The sequence below is a fragment of the Cnephaeus nilssonii genome, assembly GCF_951640355.1.
Source record: "Cnephaeus nilssonii genome assembly, chromosome: 6".
Taxonomy (NCBI): Eukaryota; Metazoa; Chordata; class Mammalia; order Chiroptera; family Vespertilionidae; genus Cnephaeus; species Cnephaeus nilssonii.
Genome location: NC_137077.1, coordinates 31731508 through 31747337, shown reverse-complemented (window position 1 = coordinate 31747337; position 15830 = coordinate 31731508). Strand labels below are relative to the sequence as shown.

Sequence of the window (15830 nt, the reverse complement as noted above, 5' to 3'; positions counted from 1 at the left end):
ATTTGCCTGATTTTTAAACATCAGTATGACGGTGCTCACATCATTGGCAGGAAGATAATGAGGCTGTCCCAGCACAAACTGTTATTTTTGTTTTTACAGGTTCTATTGGTTAATGTGTTAGAATTTTCTAAATGCTATTTTTGCTTATTAAGTGGTTTTGAGAGCGCATGAAAACATACATTTTATTCTTGAATGTAGCATTTCTGAGTAAATGTGATTCTGTAAAAACAACCATTAGACTCCTCTGCCCATGTAGCATCCAAAACTGTTCTTCCTATTTGTAGAATCCCTTACTGAATGAGAAGGCTTGCTTTTAATTTTTGTTTCACTCACTGGAATTAAATTAGATGGCAAATATTATATTGATTTAAAAAGTCAATGGAAACGTGCTATTGTTTTATATTAACCTTATAAATGAGATTAAACTATTAATAAGCAAACCAACTTTTTAATACATTTCTGAAAGCAATCTCTGTCCACCATGCAATTTTGCCATAAATCTCAGATTCTCGAATCTATAGAGTTGGTAAGAAAATCAGTAAACATAAACCTATCTCCACATGTGCCAACATGGATGTTAAAAAAATTAAGACAATGTAATTTTAATGCCAACATGTGTTGGTCGCTTTTCCTGCATGTTTGGTAACTCTTTTTCCTCTCCCCGATCCTCCACTTCTTCTCCTTCCTGGAATATATTATCTTTTAGTTCTCTTCTCAAATCAATGAACTCCCATCACTTTTTGACACTTTTCTGCACCACTGAAGCTCTTAGTCATCTCCCTCTTTTTCTTCTTTAACTCTTTCAGTTTTTCCTATACCTAGTACTCAAGCTTCATCAGTGTATCAGTCTCCCTTGGAAGGCTTGTTACTTCCCAGTCTCGGGCCCTATGCTCTGACTTTCTTATTCAGTAAGCCTGGGGTGAGGTCTGAGAAAACTATATAAAGTTTTCTCAGGCAGTGGCAATGATACTGCTTGGAAGACCACCATTTGAAAATCATACCTGTACAAATCACCCTTCTTTTTTTGTTGTTGAGTGCCATGTGAATGCATTTGAAGAAAGAATGCACTTTTGAATGTTCACTTACTTTTCTGATCAATAATTAAATATGACCTGAGTTAACATTTCATCTCAGTGATTGGCAAAAAAAAACCCCAACCAGACAAAAAAACTGCAAACCAAGTTAGACGTTTGTTAAATTTTCATCCTATTGCATAGCAAGGGAATCTTTAAAAGATTCTGTATTTTTAGGCTTTGAAGAAACATCACTTCTCACTTTTTCTATTTTCGCTGTTCAAAATACAGTTTAAAATCTTTAAAATATGGATTAAGTCCTGTATTTGAAATATAATGGAGCCACTTTTATAAAATAACTAGAGGCCTGGTGCACGAAATTCATACACAGGAGAGGGGGCGGGGTCCCTCAGCCCAGCCTGCACCCTCTCCAATCTGGGACCCCTCGGGGGATGTCCAACTGCCTCTCATAATCCAGGACCGCTGGCTCCTAACCGCTCACCTGCCTACCTGCCTGATCACCCCTAACCCCTTTGCCTGCCTGCCTGACCACCGCTAACCACCAGTGCCTGCCTGCTTGATCACCCCTAACCACCTCTGCCTACTTGCCTGATCACCCCTAACTGCTCCCCTACCTGCATGATTGCCCCTAACTGCTCCCCTGCTGGCCTAATCGCCCCTAACCACCTCTGCCTCGCCCCACACCCAGGACCCAGGATTCCCTCCTCCAGCCAGTCACAGGCACCCAGGACCTGGGCCAGCTTCACCCAGGCGGGCCGCAGCCACAGGGGACCGTGCGCGGGTGGCTTTGCCCGGGCCACAGCCGTAGGCTCTGGTGCCCGGGACTGCGGGGTGGGCAGCTTGTCCCTCTCCTGGGCTGCAGCCCCAGCCGCTGGCGCCCGGTACCGCGAGGACTGTGGGGAGTGCAGATTGTCCCTCTCCCAGGCTGCAGGCACAGCCGCTGGCACTCAGGATTGTAGGGTGGGTGGCTTGTCCCTCTCTTGGGCCACAGCCTGGCTGGTTCCCATTCCTCTCTCCCCAGTTTTGAGTGTCTGAGCAGTTATGGCGTGATGGAGTGAGGGTGTGATGATGTGAGGGTGTGACAGCCATTTGCATATTAGCTCTTTATTATATAGGATCATATTTTACCTAATCTTGGTAAGGCCTGTCAGTATTTAGGATATTGGATCTGCCCCAATCCGAGGTTGTGACTGCATGACAGAGGCAGTTGGATTGTTAAGGTTCCTACAGTATTTCCTTTCTTTCTTTCTTTCTTTCTTTCTTTCTTTCTTTCTTTCTTTCTTTCTTTCTTTCTTTCTTTCTTTCTTTCTTTTCTTTCTTTCTTTCTTATTTTAAATTTCTTTATTGATTAAGGTATCACATATTTTTCCTCATCCCCCCATTCCAATCCCAAACCCCTCCCCACGCATGCCCCCACCCCCCTGTTGTCCGTGACCACTGGTTAGGCTTATATGCATGCATACAAGTCCTTTGGTTGATCTCTCCCCCTTACCCCCACCCTCCCCTACCTTCCCTCTGAGGTTTGACAGTCTGATCGATGCTTCCCTGTCTCTGGGTCTGTTTTTGTTCATCAGTTTATGTTGTTCATTATTTCCCCTAGATGAGTGAGATCATGTGATACTAGAAATACACTTATAAGAACTGAAAATGAGATAAGCAGTAATGGTTATGCTGAGAGGCAAATGAATCAGTCTGTAGTGAGTTTCTTTCTGGGCCAACAGTTCTTTTGAGTCCCAATTTCAATGTCAAACAGTTCCTTATGTGTACATGTCAGCAATGATATTTCAGTTCTGGATGGTGGAAAAATGGTGGTGATGCAGGTCCCACCCTCTCTGGTTTGGTCCTGGGCAACCTGCACCGATGCACAGCTGCTGACTGCTAGTATGGCAAGGCATCGTCAGCGTATTCTTTAAAAGTTAGAACTGAGCAGAATATAGAATTAGAAATTTCCATAGATCAAAGAGTAAAAAAGAAACAGGTACATATTTGAGTATTTTAGAATTTCTACCTGTTTTTATATTGTGAAAATGGAATGATTTTAATGATTTAGAGTACTAATTTTCATGGAATTTCAGTAATCTCATAAAATGTTGATATATATATATATATATATATATATATATATGTGTATATATATATATATATATATATATATATATATATATATGTATATATAGACATATATATATATATGACTAAATGACTGGCCAACTGGTAGCTATGATGCGCAGTGACCACCAGGGGGCCAATGCTCAATGCAGAAGATGCGGAGCTGCGGTGACTTGGCAGCTGCGGTTCTCAGGTGACCCACCCCGAACCAGAGAGGAGGGAGCCTGATTCCGGGGTGCGTCACCCGAGAACCACCCTCCCGCAATCTGGGACCCCTTGGGTGATGTTGGAGAGTCAGTTTCAGCCTAATCCCCACAGGCTAGGCCGAGGGACCCCACCGGTGCACGAATCCATGCACCGGGCCTCTAGTATAAAATATAAAGGTTCTATAAAAACTGACTTTGGTTTCTTGTAACTAGCTAGCACACCATGTAGAGTAGGTCAAGTACATCCTACCTTAGCATTTGATAATCACAAACCCCAGGGAACTTTACAAACCGTTCATAACCATAGCTTGCTAGTGCCATCCCTAGACATATATGTAAACCACTCATCTAATATCTGGAATCTCAATTAGTTTACCTTATAGTTGTTCAAGCACTAAGAATTGTTGATCTTATAAAACTCAATAAGATTAAAAAGATTCCTTAGTGGCTTTTTCCAACATAGAATGGGGACCAGGTGTGATAAGCTCTCTCTATATACATGGCTATGGAAATTTCCCAAATAAAACTGTCTCTGATGATTTCCATTTTTTGAATTGCTGAACCTAAGTAAACATTAGGCAGCTCTGTTTTAGGCAAAAATTTAGAAAAGATTTTAAGTTGAATGGATTTAATATCCGCAGTTAACGCAAGTATAACAGGCACCCTTCAGAGATCTATCTATAGATGCTGATTTTGTTTTATAGGTCTTGGGAACTGACCATATCCTGTTCCTAGAATATTGACCCTATTAACCAAAGAACGACTCTATTCAGCATTTTAAGTATTGTTTTTTGGCTCATATTCTTTGTATGTTTTCATTTCAGGAAAATTTGTATTTGAAATTTGAACTGGTATAACTTGTCAAAATTATAACATTCATTTACAAAAGATGGCAATTTGTTCTGCCTTCCAGTTCAAATTTATATATGTATTATCACAAGGTGATTGCTGAATCAGAAGACAATTGCCACTAATAAAGTAATGTTTTTCTTCAATGTTTTTATTATTCTTTAAGTATAATTAAAATATTGATTTTTTTATAAATGTTTGTCTTAGGAACAGTAACCAATGTAAATTATTGAAATAATATACCTTTAACTAAGTTTAGCTGAATAAAATGTCAACAATGTCATAGTTTGAAGCTCTTTTTGAAAATAACTGGTCATTTAAAAATTGTCTAACTTGTATCTATTGATGGGTTTATAGTACTTTCTGTGAAGATATGTGCATTTAGGTCAGGGCCTCTTAACCTGTAATCCATGGTTTGGCTCAGTGGTTAGGGTATTGGCCTACTGACTGAAGGGTCCTGGGTTTGATTCTGGTCAAGCTTAATCCCTCAACCCCGGTTGGGGCACGTGCGGGAAGCAATGAATCCATGTGTCTCTCTCACATTGATGTTCCTCTCTCTCTGTCTCTTCCCCTCCCTTTCACTCTCTCTAAATCAATGAAAAAATATCCTCAGGTGAGAATTAACAAAAAAAAACAACAACAAGAAGTTTATGATCCTTTTTTATCAGTCAACTTTAGAAATAATATATAACAGTTCTGAGATTTCTTCTGCAAAATACTGAGGATTGTCCTTAGAGTTCATAAAACTTGAGTGAATATATATTGTGGGTCTGCACCACTAATGCCATTGTTAGACTCTCTGGATGTTCACCTGCCAGGGAAGTGAAGAGAAACACGCAGGCATTATTTCAGGTACGGTGACTGCAGTCCCAGGGAAGAAACTGAAAGAAATGAGGTCTTCCTTGACTGAAGACTGTGCCAGCACTCCTTCACCAGCTATTCACCATGCAAATGCACAGTGGAGCCGCACACGGAAACATCTGCTAACTACACAAAACTGTTACAGGGATTAACAGTGCCAGAGGCTGAAACGTAATCAGACAGGTGAAATAGCGATAAGATAAATATTCCTGCGTGAAACAGCAGTAATGCTTAATTAATTAATTTATTTTTATACTGGGGGATAATTGGGTTTAGAGTAATTGTGAAGTATGTTTTACTCTTTAAGATATGCCCTTCCACTCTCCAAGGTGTTGAGAATTAGAGACATGCAAAATGGGAAATTATTGTATTTTGCATTCATTTGAACTATGTTCTGACATTTTAATGGGCTTAATTGCCTACCGTTTGGGTGTCCTTTTCTCGACTGATGATGCTATAGAAAGATGCGTGTGAGTTTGAATTATGGCAAGTGAAGTTCAGCTGCCGAGTTCTTGTTTGTAAAGTTTGTAATCAGATAATATGGAAACAGAGAATAAAATAGAAATGTTCTGAGTGAAGCTAAAACTGGGGTGCTTCTGCCTTTGACCCTGGAAGTAAATGAGAAGAAATATCTGAGAAATTAATGTAGAGGTTTTTCTGTGTTCTGGTTTGCAAACTAAACTGAGCTAATATGTTTTGTGGGCCCTTCATAAAAACATTGCTTAGTTTTTACGGAATGAATTTGTGATTGCTGTGTGTGTGTGTGTGTGTGTGTGTGTGTTTGCGCGTATTTATACATTTTCTTGTATTTATGTGTGGGTTTTAAATAAATAATCCAGAAGTGTACCGTCACTTAGCCTGCAGGAGCTTGTTATTATTACCTTATGCATATTGATTTCTAAATCCAAGTCCATTAGAAGTTAAGATTCGTCCATGAAAGTATTACCTATTGAATATTCATTCAAGACATAGTAATTATCAGAGGCACATTCTGTACTGTTTGTAAGAAATGGGAACCATTTTGGAGTGTAGAATTTCAAATATTCTATTAGCACACCTTAAAAAACACACAACATTTTTAGCTTCTTTCTCCCCATTTTCTTGGCCTCACCCAACAAACTGATGTTTCTGCCAGAGCTGATATCTTTATACTCACTAATATCCATTAAGAAAAAAATCATAGGAATAGATTATGATCATCTTTGTGCTGACATTTCATTTTCATCTATTTTTCAGTATTTTTGATACTTTTAAGTTACTCAAAAATGTTAGCATTAGCCTTAAAACATGAGATATCAAATCAATATGATTTGTCACTTTTCAACATATTCTATTAGCATGTCTTAAATAGAGAAGAAATGTGTAAACACAGATATAATCTATTCTGAATATTAAATATTCACACACTCGAATATACTTTAATTGAAACTTTTAATAATGTGGAATTAAGAAATGTACTTAAGGGAAGACTAACTTCCTTAAAGACCTTAGGATATAGACTTTTTTTTTTCATTTAATTTTTTTCTACAACCATTTATTCCCCTATGACCTGTTTCACCTCCCCTCTGTGTCCCCCCGAACCCCTGAAATCACCACATTGTTGTCCATGTCCATGAGTTCTCTCTTTCATATTTAAGAAGAGCTCTGCTTTGGGGGAAGTCAAAGGATTATGTAAATAAGGAAAATATTATTGAAGCAAGGAAAACCTTTAAGTAAAAAAAAATATATATATATTTTCTTTATCATTCTAATATTACACTGTCTGAAAAAATCAATTTAGTACTTTTTATACAAAATATACTCCAAAATATTTTACAGATTTCTAGATTTCTATTATTTGTGGGAGAAATAATGAGAAAAAGAACACCCCAAATATGTTTAAATTATAGAATTATAGCATAACTTATTTTTATACAAATGCACAATTATGAAGAGGTAAAGTCTGCAAGAAACTTTACTTTGTAAGGCAAATGAGGCTTAAGTACCAAATCACACAGAGTATTGACAGGAACAATGTTTGAGGTAGCAAATGCAACCGGAACTATCTTCAGCGTAAGCAGAAATAAACTTGCAGCATTACTATCTTATGTCAAAATGACCTGCTGGATGATGCTTTCTTTAAAAAAATCAGAGGGAGGTGGAGAACCAAAAGGGGACCTCACTTTAATTGAGAGTGCCATCAGGCAGAGGTGGCTACTTAAAATGAAAGTAATTCAAGTCTATATACTGTTATTTGTTTAAGCTTTCCAGTGTCACGAGGAAGTTAAATATAGATGACCGCTACATTTAATATCCCTCGGAAAATCTAAGACTTTCCAACAGAAGCAGAACTGTAAATAAATTTAATCAATGTACTCAGTCGAAGGGACAGAATCTTCAGATTTTTAGTCCTCTGATGAATGGGTCTTTGACTTTATCACTAGCCTGTACAGTGATAAAGTTAATGTATTCTTTTTTTGAAATTTCTTTTGCCGAGTGACATTCCACTTCTTAATGTTTCAAGCCACATGATCATTTAAAAAAATAAAATAAACTTCCGGAACTTGAGACAACATTTTTCTTTGCTTTCTCTTTCAGGAAGTTGATGGCAATAAAGTTATGTCTTCATTTGCCCCACACAACTCATCTACCTCACCTCAGAAGGCAGAAGAAGGTGGGCGACAGAGTGGCGAGTCCTTGTCCAGCGCAGCGCTGGGAACTCCGGAGCGGCGCAAAGGCAGCCTGGCTGATGTTGTGGACACCTTGAAGCAGAGGAAGATGGAAGAGCTCATCAAAAACGAGCCAGAAGGTAAAGGCTGGGAAAGAAAGTTGTTGCCATCTCCTTATTTTAATAGCTTCATTTTTACCCTCTAGTTCCGTTTCTTGACTTACTCTCTCTGAATTGAACAAAACAGAAACCTAATGCTACGAAGATGGGTACTCTTTCTTTCAGAAACATTTAAATATGGCTATTCCGATGTTTTTATCATTGATGTCTGCTGCAATGTCTTATTTTCACTCATGACCAAGTTACGGTTGAGTAAAACAGATTTAAGAACGGATCGTGGTGTTTTAAGGGTCTATTATGAGCGAGGCTGGAGTTAACAAGGTGAATGGGGAGTAGCTCTAGCCAGGAGGGGCTCCCCTGCTAGTAGCAGGGAAAGAGCACTTTGTACCTGCGGTGGTCTCCTCTGTGTTCTCAGGTGCGATTATAGACACACCTCAGTTTGGCCTAGACCTTGAGTATTTTGTCCAGCAAGCGACTGATCAATATGCATCCATTCCTCTTTTGCTCCCCTTGGTCAAGGAGTCTTGAATTGCAAAACAGAGTGAGTAGTGCATTGTCAATAATAGTATGCAGGTGATCCTAGTAATCAATCATTATTTATTAAATGTGTTGTATGACTTCACATTAGTTAATTGAAACACCAATACAATATCAAATTAGAACTGCTAATAAAAATGTTTCATTGTTTTTTAAAAAATAGAATGTAGCAGCAGAGCCTTCAAGGACATTTTGCAACTTTGTTATATTTTATAACCTGTACTTATTAATGCATCTTATACTACCTTGATAATTAGGACTATTTCTTACATGGTCCACAGTTAATATGGCTAGGCCTATTGTATACTTAAAAGTAGTGATTCTCTAACTGCATTAGCTATCCTGAACTTTCCATTTCTTCAACTTTATAGGATGCCTTGCTTTTAAGATTTCATCTTTTAAAATCTCTTAAATAGTTAAGAGGTGATATGCACATGGACTAATCTTAAAATTAAAGCAAACATACTAATAAAACAACTGGTGCAAGTTTGATCATTTGTGCATTACTGATAGTCATCCTTTATGTTACAGATATTTACTAAGTCCTGTTTAAACCTATGTCCATCCAAAGCATGGATACCACATTGCACATACTAGTAAGAACATGGCTCCTATTTCAAAGTCAGGTGGAAAATTAAAACAAACAAACAAAAAACAGGAACATAAAAAGACACACTTTATACCAAAAATATACTGCGTTTATACTATGTAACACTGAGTTAGACTCATTTCTATTCTGTTGTTTGGAAACTGGTAAATTATGAGTATATCTGGCACAAAAATGTTTGTTAACCAGTATACATATTTGGGAGTCACGTGGTAATTAAAATATCTGGTCCCTACCAGAAGCATAGTTGAGACATGGATTTTAGTTAAAATTTATGTAATTCACATGATCTTACAGTTGGAAGGGATTTTAGAGATAATCTAGTCAAAGACTTTTTGGCTCCACTCTGCATGGAGATAAAAAGTGTGGTTTTGAGGAGGACCCAGATGACTTTTGTTGGAATTTTTTTCCTGATATTAAAAATACTTGTCTTTCTATAAGAATTCTTTTTTAAGAAAAAGAAAAGTTAAAAGGAAGAAAATGTAGCTTTTCCATATTACATCTCTTACCCTTAACCTAATGATGAGGCAGACCTTTATCATTGTTTACATATTCTGTTCATTTTACTTGATTAACTTTTTGTGTTTAAAATTATTTTCCTCTTTTACATTGTGATACATTATTAACTAAAGCCCACACTTCATTCAGATGGCTTCGTTTTCACCAAGTGTGCTTTCTCTGTTCTATGAGGTCTTCAAGGATGACACATTACATTTGGTCGGCATGCCTCTTTGGGCTCGTTTTTGGCTATCAGTTTCTCAGACTGTTCCTACGATTGATAACTTAAAAGTTTTGAGGAATACTATTCAGATATACTGTGGAAGGCACTTGTATTGAAATTTGCCTGGTGATTTTTCTCTTAGTTAAACTGGAGTTATGGTTTTGGGATGAAGACTACACAAGTAGAGTATTATTAAAATTACTTCATATCAAGGGTACATACTTTCAATGTAACTTATGAATGTTGACAATGACCTTGACCAACTGGCTGATATGGTGTTTGTCAGGTTTCTCCCCTGGAGAGTCCCCCTGGCCCCTTTCCAAACCATCCTCTGGAAGGAAGATGCTCTATGCAACCCACGTTTCAGGAGTAGGGAGCTTTGCTCCCCCTCTTTAGAGTGGGGCGTCTACATAATTTATTTGGAATTCTTCTCCATCAAAGATTTATCTCTTCTCCATCATTTACTAATTGTATTCAATTATTTACTTATATAAGTATGGACTTGTGGATATTTACTGCATACTTTGAGTTATAATCCATTTCTATTTTATTTTGTTGCCCAAATTGTTCAGCTTTGGCTACTGGAAGCACTTTCCAATGACTTCTAAGTCACTTTGACATACAACGAGGATTTTGGGTATTTTTTTTTTTTGAGCACTTCTTCACTTCCTGGAGCTATAAGATGCTTCAAGCTCATCTTGTGTATTCTCTGTTCCAGGTCTGTAGTTTTTCATGAAACGTATTTATCTGATTTTGTTATTAAAATAATACTGGCTTCCTAGAATGAGTTGGGAAGTATTTCTCTCATATGTAAATTTTTAATATTTGTTTGAGATGTTTTTCTGGTCCAGGACTAAGGCCTGGGCAGAACCAGTGAGGCCGTGGAATGTATTGTATTACAAAGTAGTTTTGGGGTTTATCTTTAGATGATGCCCTCCCTGGAGATTTGGTATATGACCTTGGTATTCCCTGAGTGTGCCATGTGGGCTTCTTTCAAAGTGGATGATGTACAGATTCTTAATTTGGAAGTATATGATATGGCAAAGCCAAAGGAGTCACTCATAATCAGAAAAAGGGCAGGAGGCAGTGCTCCCCAATTTGCATAGTAGGAGATATTCAGAGGTATTGAGAATTAGGAAAAAAGGATAATGTGTAGGAATAGCTACACAGGCAAAAGAGGAGAGATAGAGCACCTGCAGAAGGAATAGATGACACAAAGAAACATCACTATGGCATGTGGACATTAGACAGTTTTCACTATTGTATTTCCCTCAACCTTTTCTGTCCTCCCCCCCCCTACAAATATAATAAAATCTAAGCTCAAATATGACTTGTTCTTGAAAAATATAAAGATATTGAGAAAATGCCGAGATAGTCTTTATGGAAACTGGAATATAAATTGAACACGGCAAACATATAATAGCCTGAGTTCCACAAAGGTATTTTCTGTATAAATACAGAACTACTAAGATACATTTATATGAACACAAGATTCTTAGCTGCATATTGAGTACACAAAACTTTAACTAGTCTCAGCTTATTAATAAAGATATTTGCCATAACAAGTATTTTTATTTAATAACTGTGACAATTGGGAGATTTATCAAGGAGTAACTTATGTATTTGAGTAAAGTGATTATGTTAATCACCAAGAAAAATTAATAAAAAAGCAGAAAATTGTTTCATAGAAAGGGAATAAGATGTTGAAGGAAATTTGCATTTTTTAATATATTTTACTGATTTTTTACAGAGAGGAAGTGAGAGAGGTAGAGAGTTAGAAACATCAATGAGAGAGAAACATCGATCAGCTGCCTCCTGCACACCCCCTACTGGGGATGTGCCTGCAACCAAGGTACATGCCCTTGACCGGAATCGAACCTGGGACCCTTCAGTCCGCAGGCCGACGCTCTATCAACTGAGCCAAACCAGTTTCGGCAAAATTTGCATTATTTTATTGCAAAATATATCTGGGAAGATGTGTAAAAGTCTCAACAGCAAGTGGAAAGTTGCTCTGGCTTTAAAGAGACCATTAATCAAAGTGCATGGTTGGGCCCTAGCTGGTTTGGCTCAGTGGATAGAGTGTCGGTCTGTGGACTGAAGGGTCACAGGTTTGATTCCGGTCAAGGGCACATGCCTCCTCAGTTGCAGGTGCGGGAGGCAACCAATCAATGTGTCTCTCTCACATCCATGTTTCTCTCTATCTGTCTCTCCCCCTCCCGTCCACTCTCTCTGACATCATTTGAGCATCGGAACAGGGATACTACACAGTACAAACAAATGAGATGTAGCTCTTAGAGGTCCTACAGCACCAAAAGAAAAAAAATACTTAGGAATAAACTTAACAAAAGAGCTGCAAAATGTATATTTGACAAACTACTAAACCTTATAGCTCTTTGGCGAGAGCAGCGATATGGGAAGGAGGGGAGCAGAGGTGGGGTGGATGGTACTAAATGTTCAGCTAACTAATATATGCCACAGAAAAAAATCTTTTCTTCCCTCAAGCTATATTTTCCATTGTTTTCAAAGGCCATTAAAATGAACAGCAGGTTGTGATGAAAATTTCATTAAGTCATTAAGGCCCAGCTAAATCATTATGAGGGTGCCATATTCATGCCTTTGCTTCCTCTTATTGAGTGGGGAAAACAGATTTCAATAGAAAGTCAGTATTATTTCCGACCTTATCCCTGCCAACAGCAAACTAACAGAAATTCTGAAGTTACAGGAGAATAGTGTGTCATACAAAAGGAGGCCACAGAGGTGAAATGGTTAGAAAGAAAATTAGATTTGCAGATGGGTTGAAAAAAAAAAGGCTCTCTTATTCCAGCTAGCTTATTTTTTCAATTAATCAAAATATTTTAAAAGTTGTAAATAGGGGGGATATATGTTGATGTATTTTGGTTTGAGTCTTTTTCCTGCATCTGAATTTTTGCCTGGCATTACTCTAAATGGCCCAGTGCTAAAGAGTCTTATTCGTCCAATGCGTCACTTAACTGACATGGGACATGCCCAAGTTCATAGTAAATTCAAGTTCAAAATATATGGCTGCTACAATATGGTTATGTTATATTTGGGAGTAGCTCAGCTATATCAGTTGACTTTTTTTCTTTTTTCCCCCTTTATTTATTAAGGTATTACATATGTGTCTTTATCCCCCCATTGCCTTCCCATCCCCCCACTAAAGCCCTCTGTGCCCATTGGTTAGGCTTATATGCATGCATACAAGTCCTTTGGTTGATCTCTCCTTAGTCGATTTTTAACCATAGACCTAGCAGTTAAGAATGACCATGAGTTTTTATAATACCTGACACAATTCCTATATCAAATATCAAATAAATAATTATGTATTGGGGGGGAGGCAGCATCTATTCAATGCTTATCATGTTTTGCCAATAGTATTAAGTAATTTATATGAAATACTTTATTTAATCTTTACATAAACCTTATAACCAGGGCTACTATGTATAGCTATTTCAATTTTAGGAAGTTCCATATGCATGAACTAAATATTCTGATTCTTATTATCTCCATTTACAGATAAGGAAACTAATGATTAAATATGTCACAGGGTGACTGTCAGGGTCATTATTTAAAATGAAGTCAACCTTAAACTAGAATCTAAGTCCTTAATCACTAGTTATACTATTTCTTCCAATTAGGAATTTTACCAGTAATGGTTTAATGTTATTCTTCGGCACCTGTGTGCCTAACTTCATTTGAAATAATGAATAATAAAGTAGTATTCAATAATATTCTACTAAAGAAAAGTCCCTTTGCCTCAGTGGTGATCACATTTCCACAAAGATTTTACAATCAGCTCAACTTAAACAGTTTGAATTTCAAGTGTTAAAAACAACAACAAAAACACCTCAGAATATATCTTAATAAAAACTTGTTTTAGAGAAATAAGAGCAAATTAGCTGTGGAATAATAGCAATTCAGGATTGGAATGAAATGTGGACACACTTTAGGCCCGAGTCCTCATTTTTGAGAGATTGAGGCAGAGAGGTGCTGGAAGCCATACAGCAAGTTGGTGGTAAAGCCAGACTGAGAATCCAATTCACATCCTACAGGTCCAGGCGCCTTACTCTTTACCTGTTCAGTCACATCATGCATTTTTATATCCTTTTTTCTTGATCTTTTAGAAAGAAAGCCATTACCTCCTCTTAGTTTTAAAGTATATTTTACTCTTTGTTAAATTAAAATAAATCTAAGACCACCAGATATCTTAATTTAGCTAATAAAACCAAGATAGACAGGTATTCACAAATTCACTTTGTTCTCAAGTTCCAGGTAGCTAGGGATGGTCTCTAAAAATATATCCACATTTAAAGTTAGGGACAGATTCTGACTTTAAACTTGATTTTCTTGCAAACCTTAGGTTCATTAACAGTGCTGGTGAAAATAATGTTTCCTTGACAAGAACTTTAGCTATCTCAATTAAAATAGAGTCAAAATGTTTAGATTACAAATTTTCATCAGGCTTCTTATTTTCTTATATTTACATTTATGTTACCTTTAATAACTCTTTGGAGTCACTATTTCCGCGTACAGACATTCACATCTCTTCCTCCTAGAAACACTACAAATACACTAACCTTTTCTTGGTCCCTTCCCTTGTATCTGTAATTCCGTTCCTTATCTGTCCAAGTCTAGTTGCTAGAAAGAGTGAGATATACTCACTGCATTAATCTTTTCATCTTTTTAAGAACTGTTACTTGCCTCTATTGTTACCCTGACTTTACTGTAATATAATTTTTCATTTATTTGTCATTTTTCTGCACCTAGATTAAACTCCGTAAGGGTGAGAATAGTGCACACACTAACCATTCAAAATATTTGGTGAAGAGATGTTTACACTGTTTCAGTGTTGCCCATTGCTGTTGTGGGGAAAGGAGACGAGAGACCTTAAGAAGTGTGTGGCTCTTCTGCCAAATGTTATATGAGCTACTTTTATTTATTTATTTATTTATTTATTTTATTTTTTTGAGTTTAAAGTGAAAGTGAGTTGATTACTGAAGTAGTGAGACAGAGAGGGGGCTACCTCTTTTCATCCCCTAAAACTCCGAAGTTGTTATTATTTCCTGTCTTAAAAACTGAGGGTCAGTGACTTGCTCATATTCTAGAACGTGGGTGCACAAAGGTGACAATATGTGTTTTTGTGCATTTTTGAGATATAGACCACAGTTCTTATTTTAAAATCAACCCATAATGAAAAAGATTAATTACACTGTGAGTCAATGTTTGGGTTTAGTCCAGATTCTGCCACTGATTACCATGTGATTGTGATGTAACATCTAAACAGTTTAGTCTCTGATCAATTTTGAGGCAATAACTTACAAAATGTTTATTTATTTTATTTTTTAAAAATAGATTTTTAGCCCTAGCCAGTTTGGCTCAGTGGATAGAGCATTGGCCTGCGGACTCAAGGGTCCCAGGTTCGATTCCAGTCAAGGGCGTGTACCTGGGTTACAGGCACATACCGAGTAGGGAGTGTAGCTGATCGATGTTTCTCTCTCATCAATGTTTCTAACTCTCTATCCCTCTCTCTTCCTCTCTGTAAAAAATCAATAAAATATAATTTTTAATAAAAAATAGATTTTTATTGCTTTTAGAGAGAGGGAGAGGGATAAAGAGAGAGAAACATTCATCAGCTGCCTCTGTCACACACCCTTCTGGGGATGGAACCTGCAACGACCCAGGCCGTGCCCTGACCAGAAATGGAACCATTGCCTCCTGGTTCATGGAAAAGGGTTCAATCACTGAGCAACACTGGCCAGGCAATAATTATTACCAATATTTGGGAATGTCACTTTATCTATTTTGCAGCATTTTGGGGAAATGCAGATTTTAATTTTTAATAAGTACCACTTTGCATAAAACCAAGCATCAACCTTATCATTTACATTGTAAAAAACATTATATTTACTTGACTTTAAGTTGCTATAATAATTGCATTAATGTAATGAATACCTGCCCTCAATTGGCAATGGCACCTACCCTACTTTCATCAGAGGGTTGTTGAAGGAAACAAATGAGGTAATGCATGTGGAAGTACTTTATCCTGTACCAGTTATTGTCATGATCACATCTTGGCTGGGTGGAAACATTGTTATTTTAGGCACACCGGAAACATGATATA

General features: G+C 37.3%; 1 protein-coding gene across 7 annotated transcripts in view; it reads left to right on the top strand.

Annotated features, from left to right (window-relative positions):
- SOX5 (SRY-box transcription factor 5) overlaps positions 1 to 15830 on the top strand; it is a 950952-nt gene that overhangs the window by 660451 nt on the left and 274671 nt on the right. For all 7 annotated transcript variants that reach the window (XM_079773594.1, XM_079773592.1, XM_079773591.1 and 4 more), the window contains one exon: positions 7637 to 7847. In XM_079773594.1, the coding sequence (XP_079629720.1) occupies positions 7637 to 7847 (211 nt within the window). The remainder of the gene's footprint in view (positions 1 to 7636; positions 7848 to 15830) is intronic.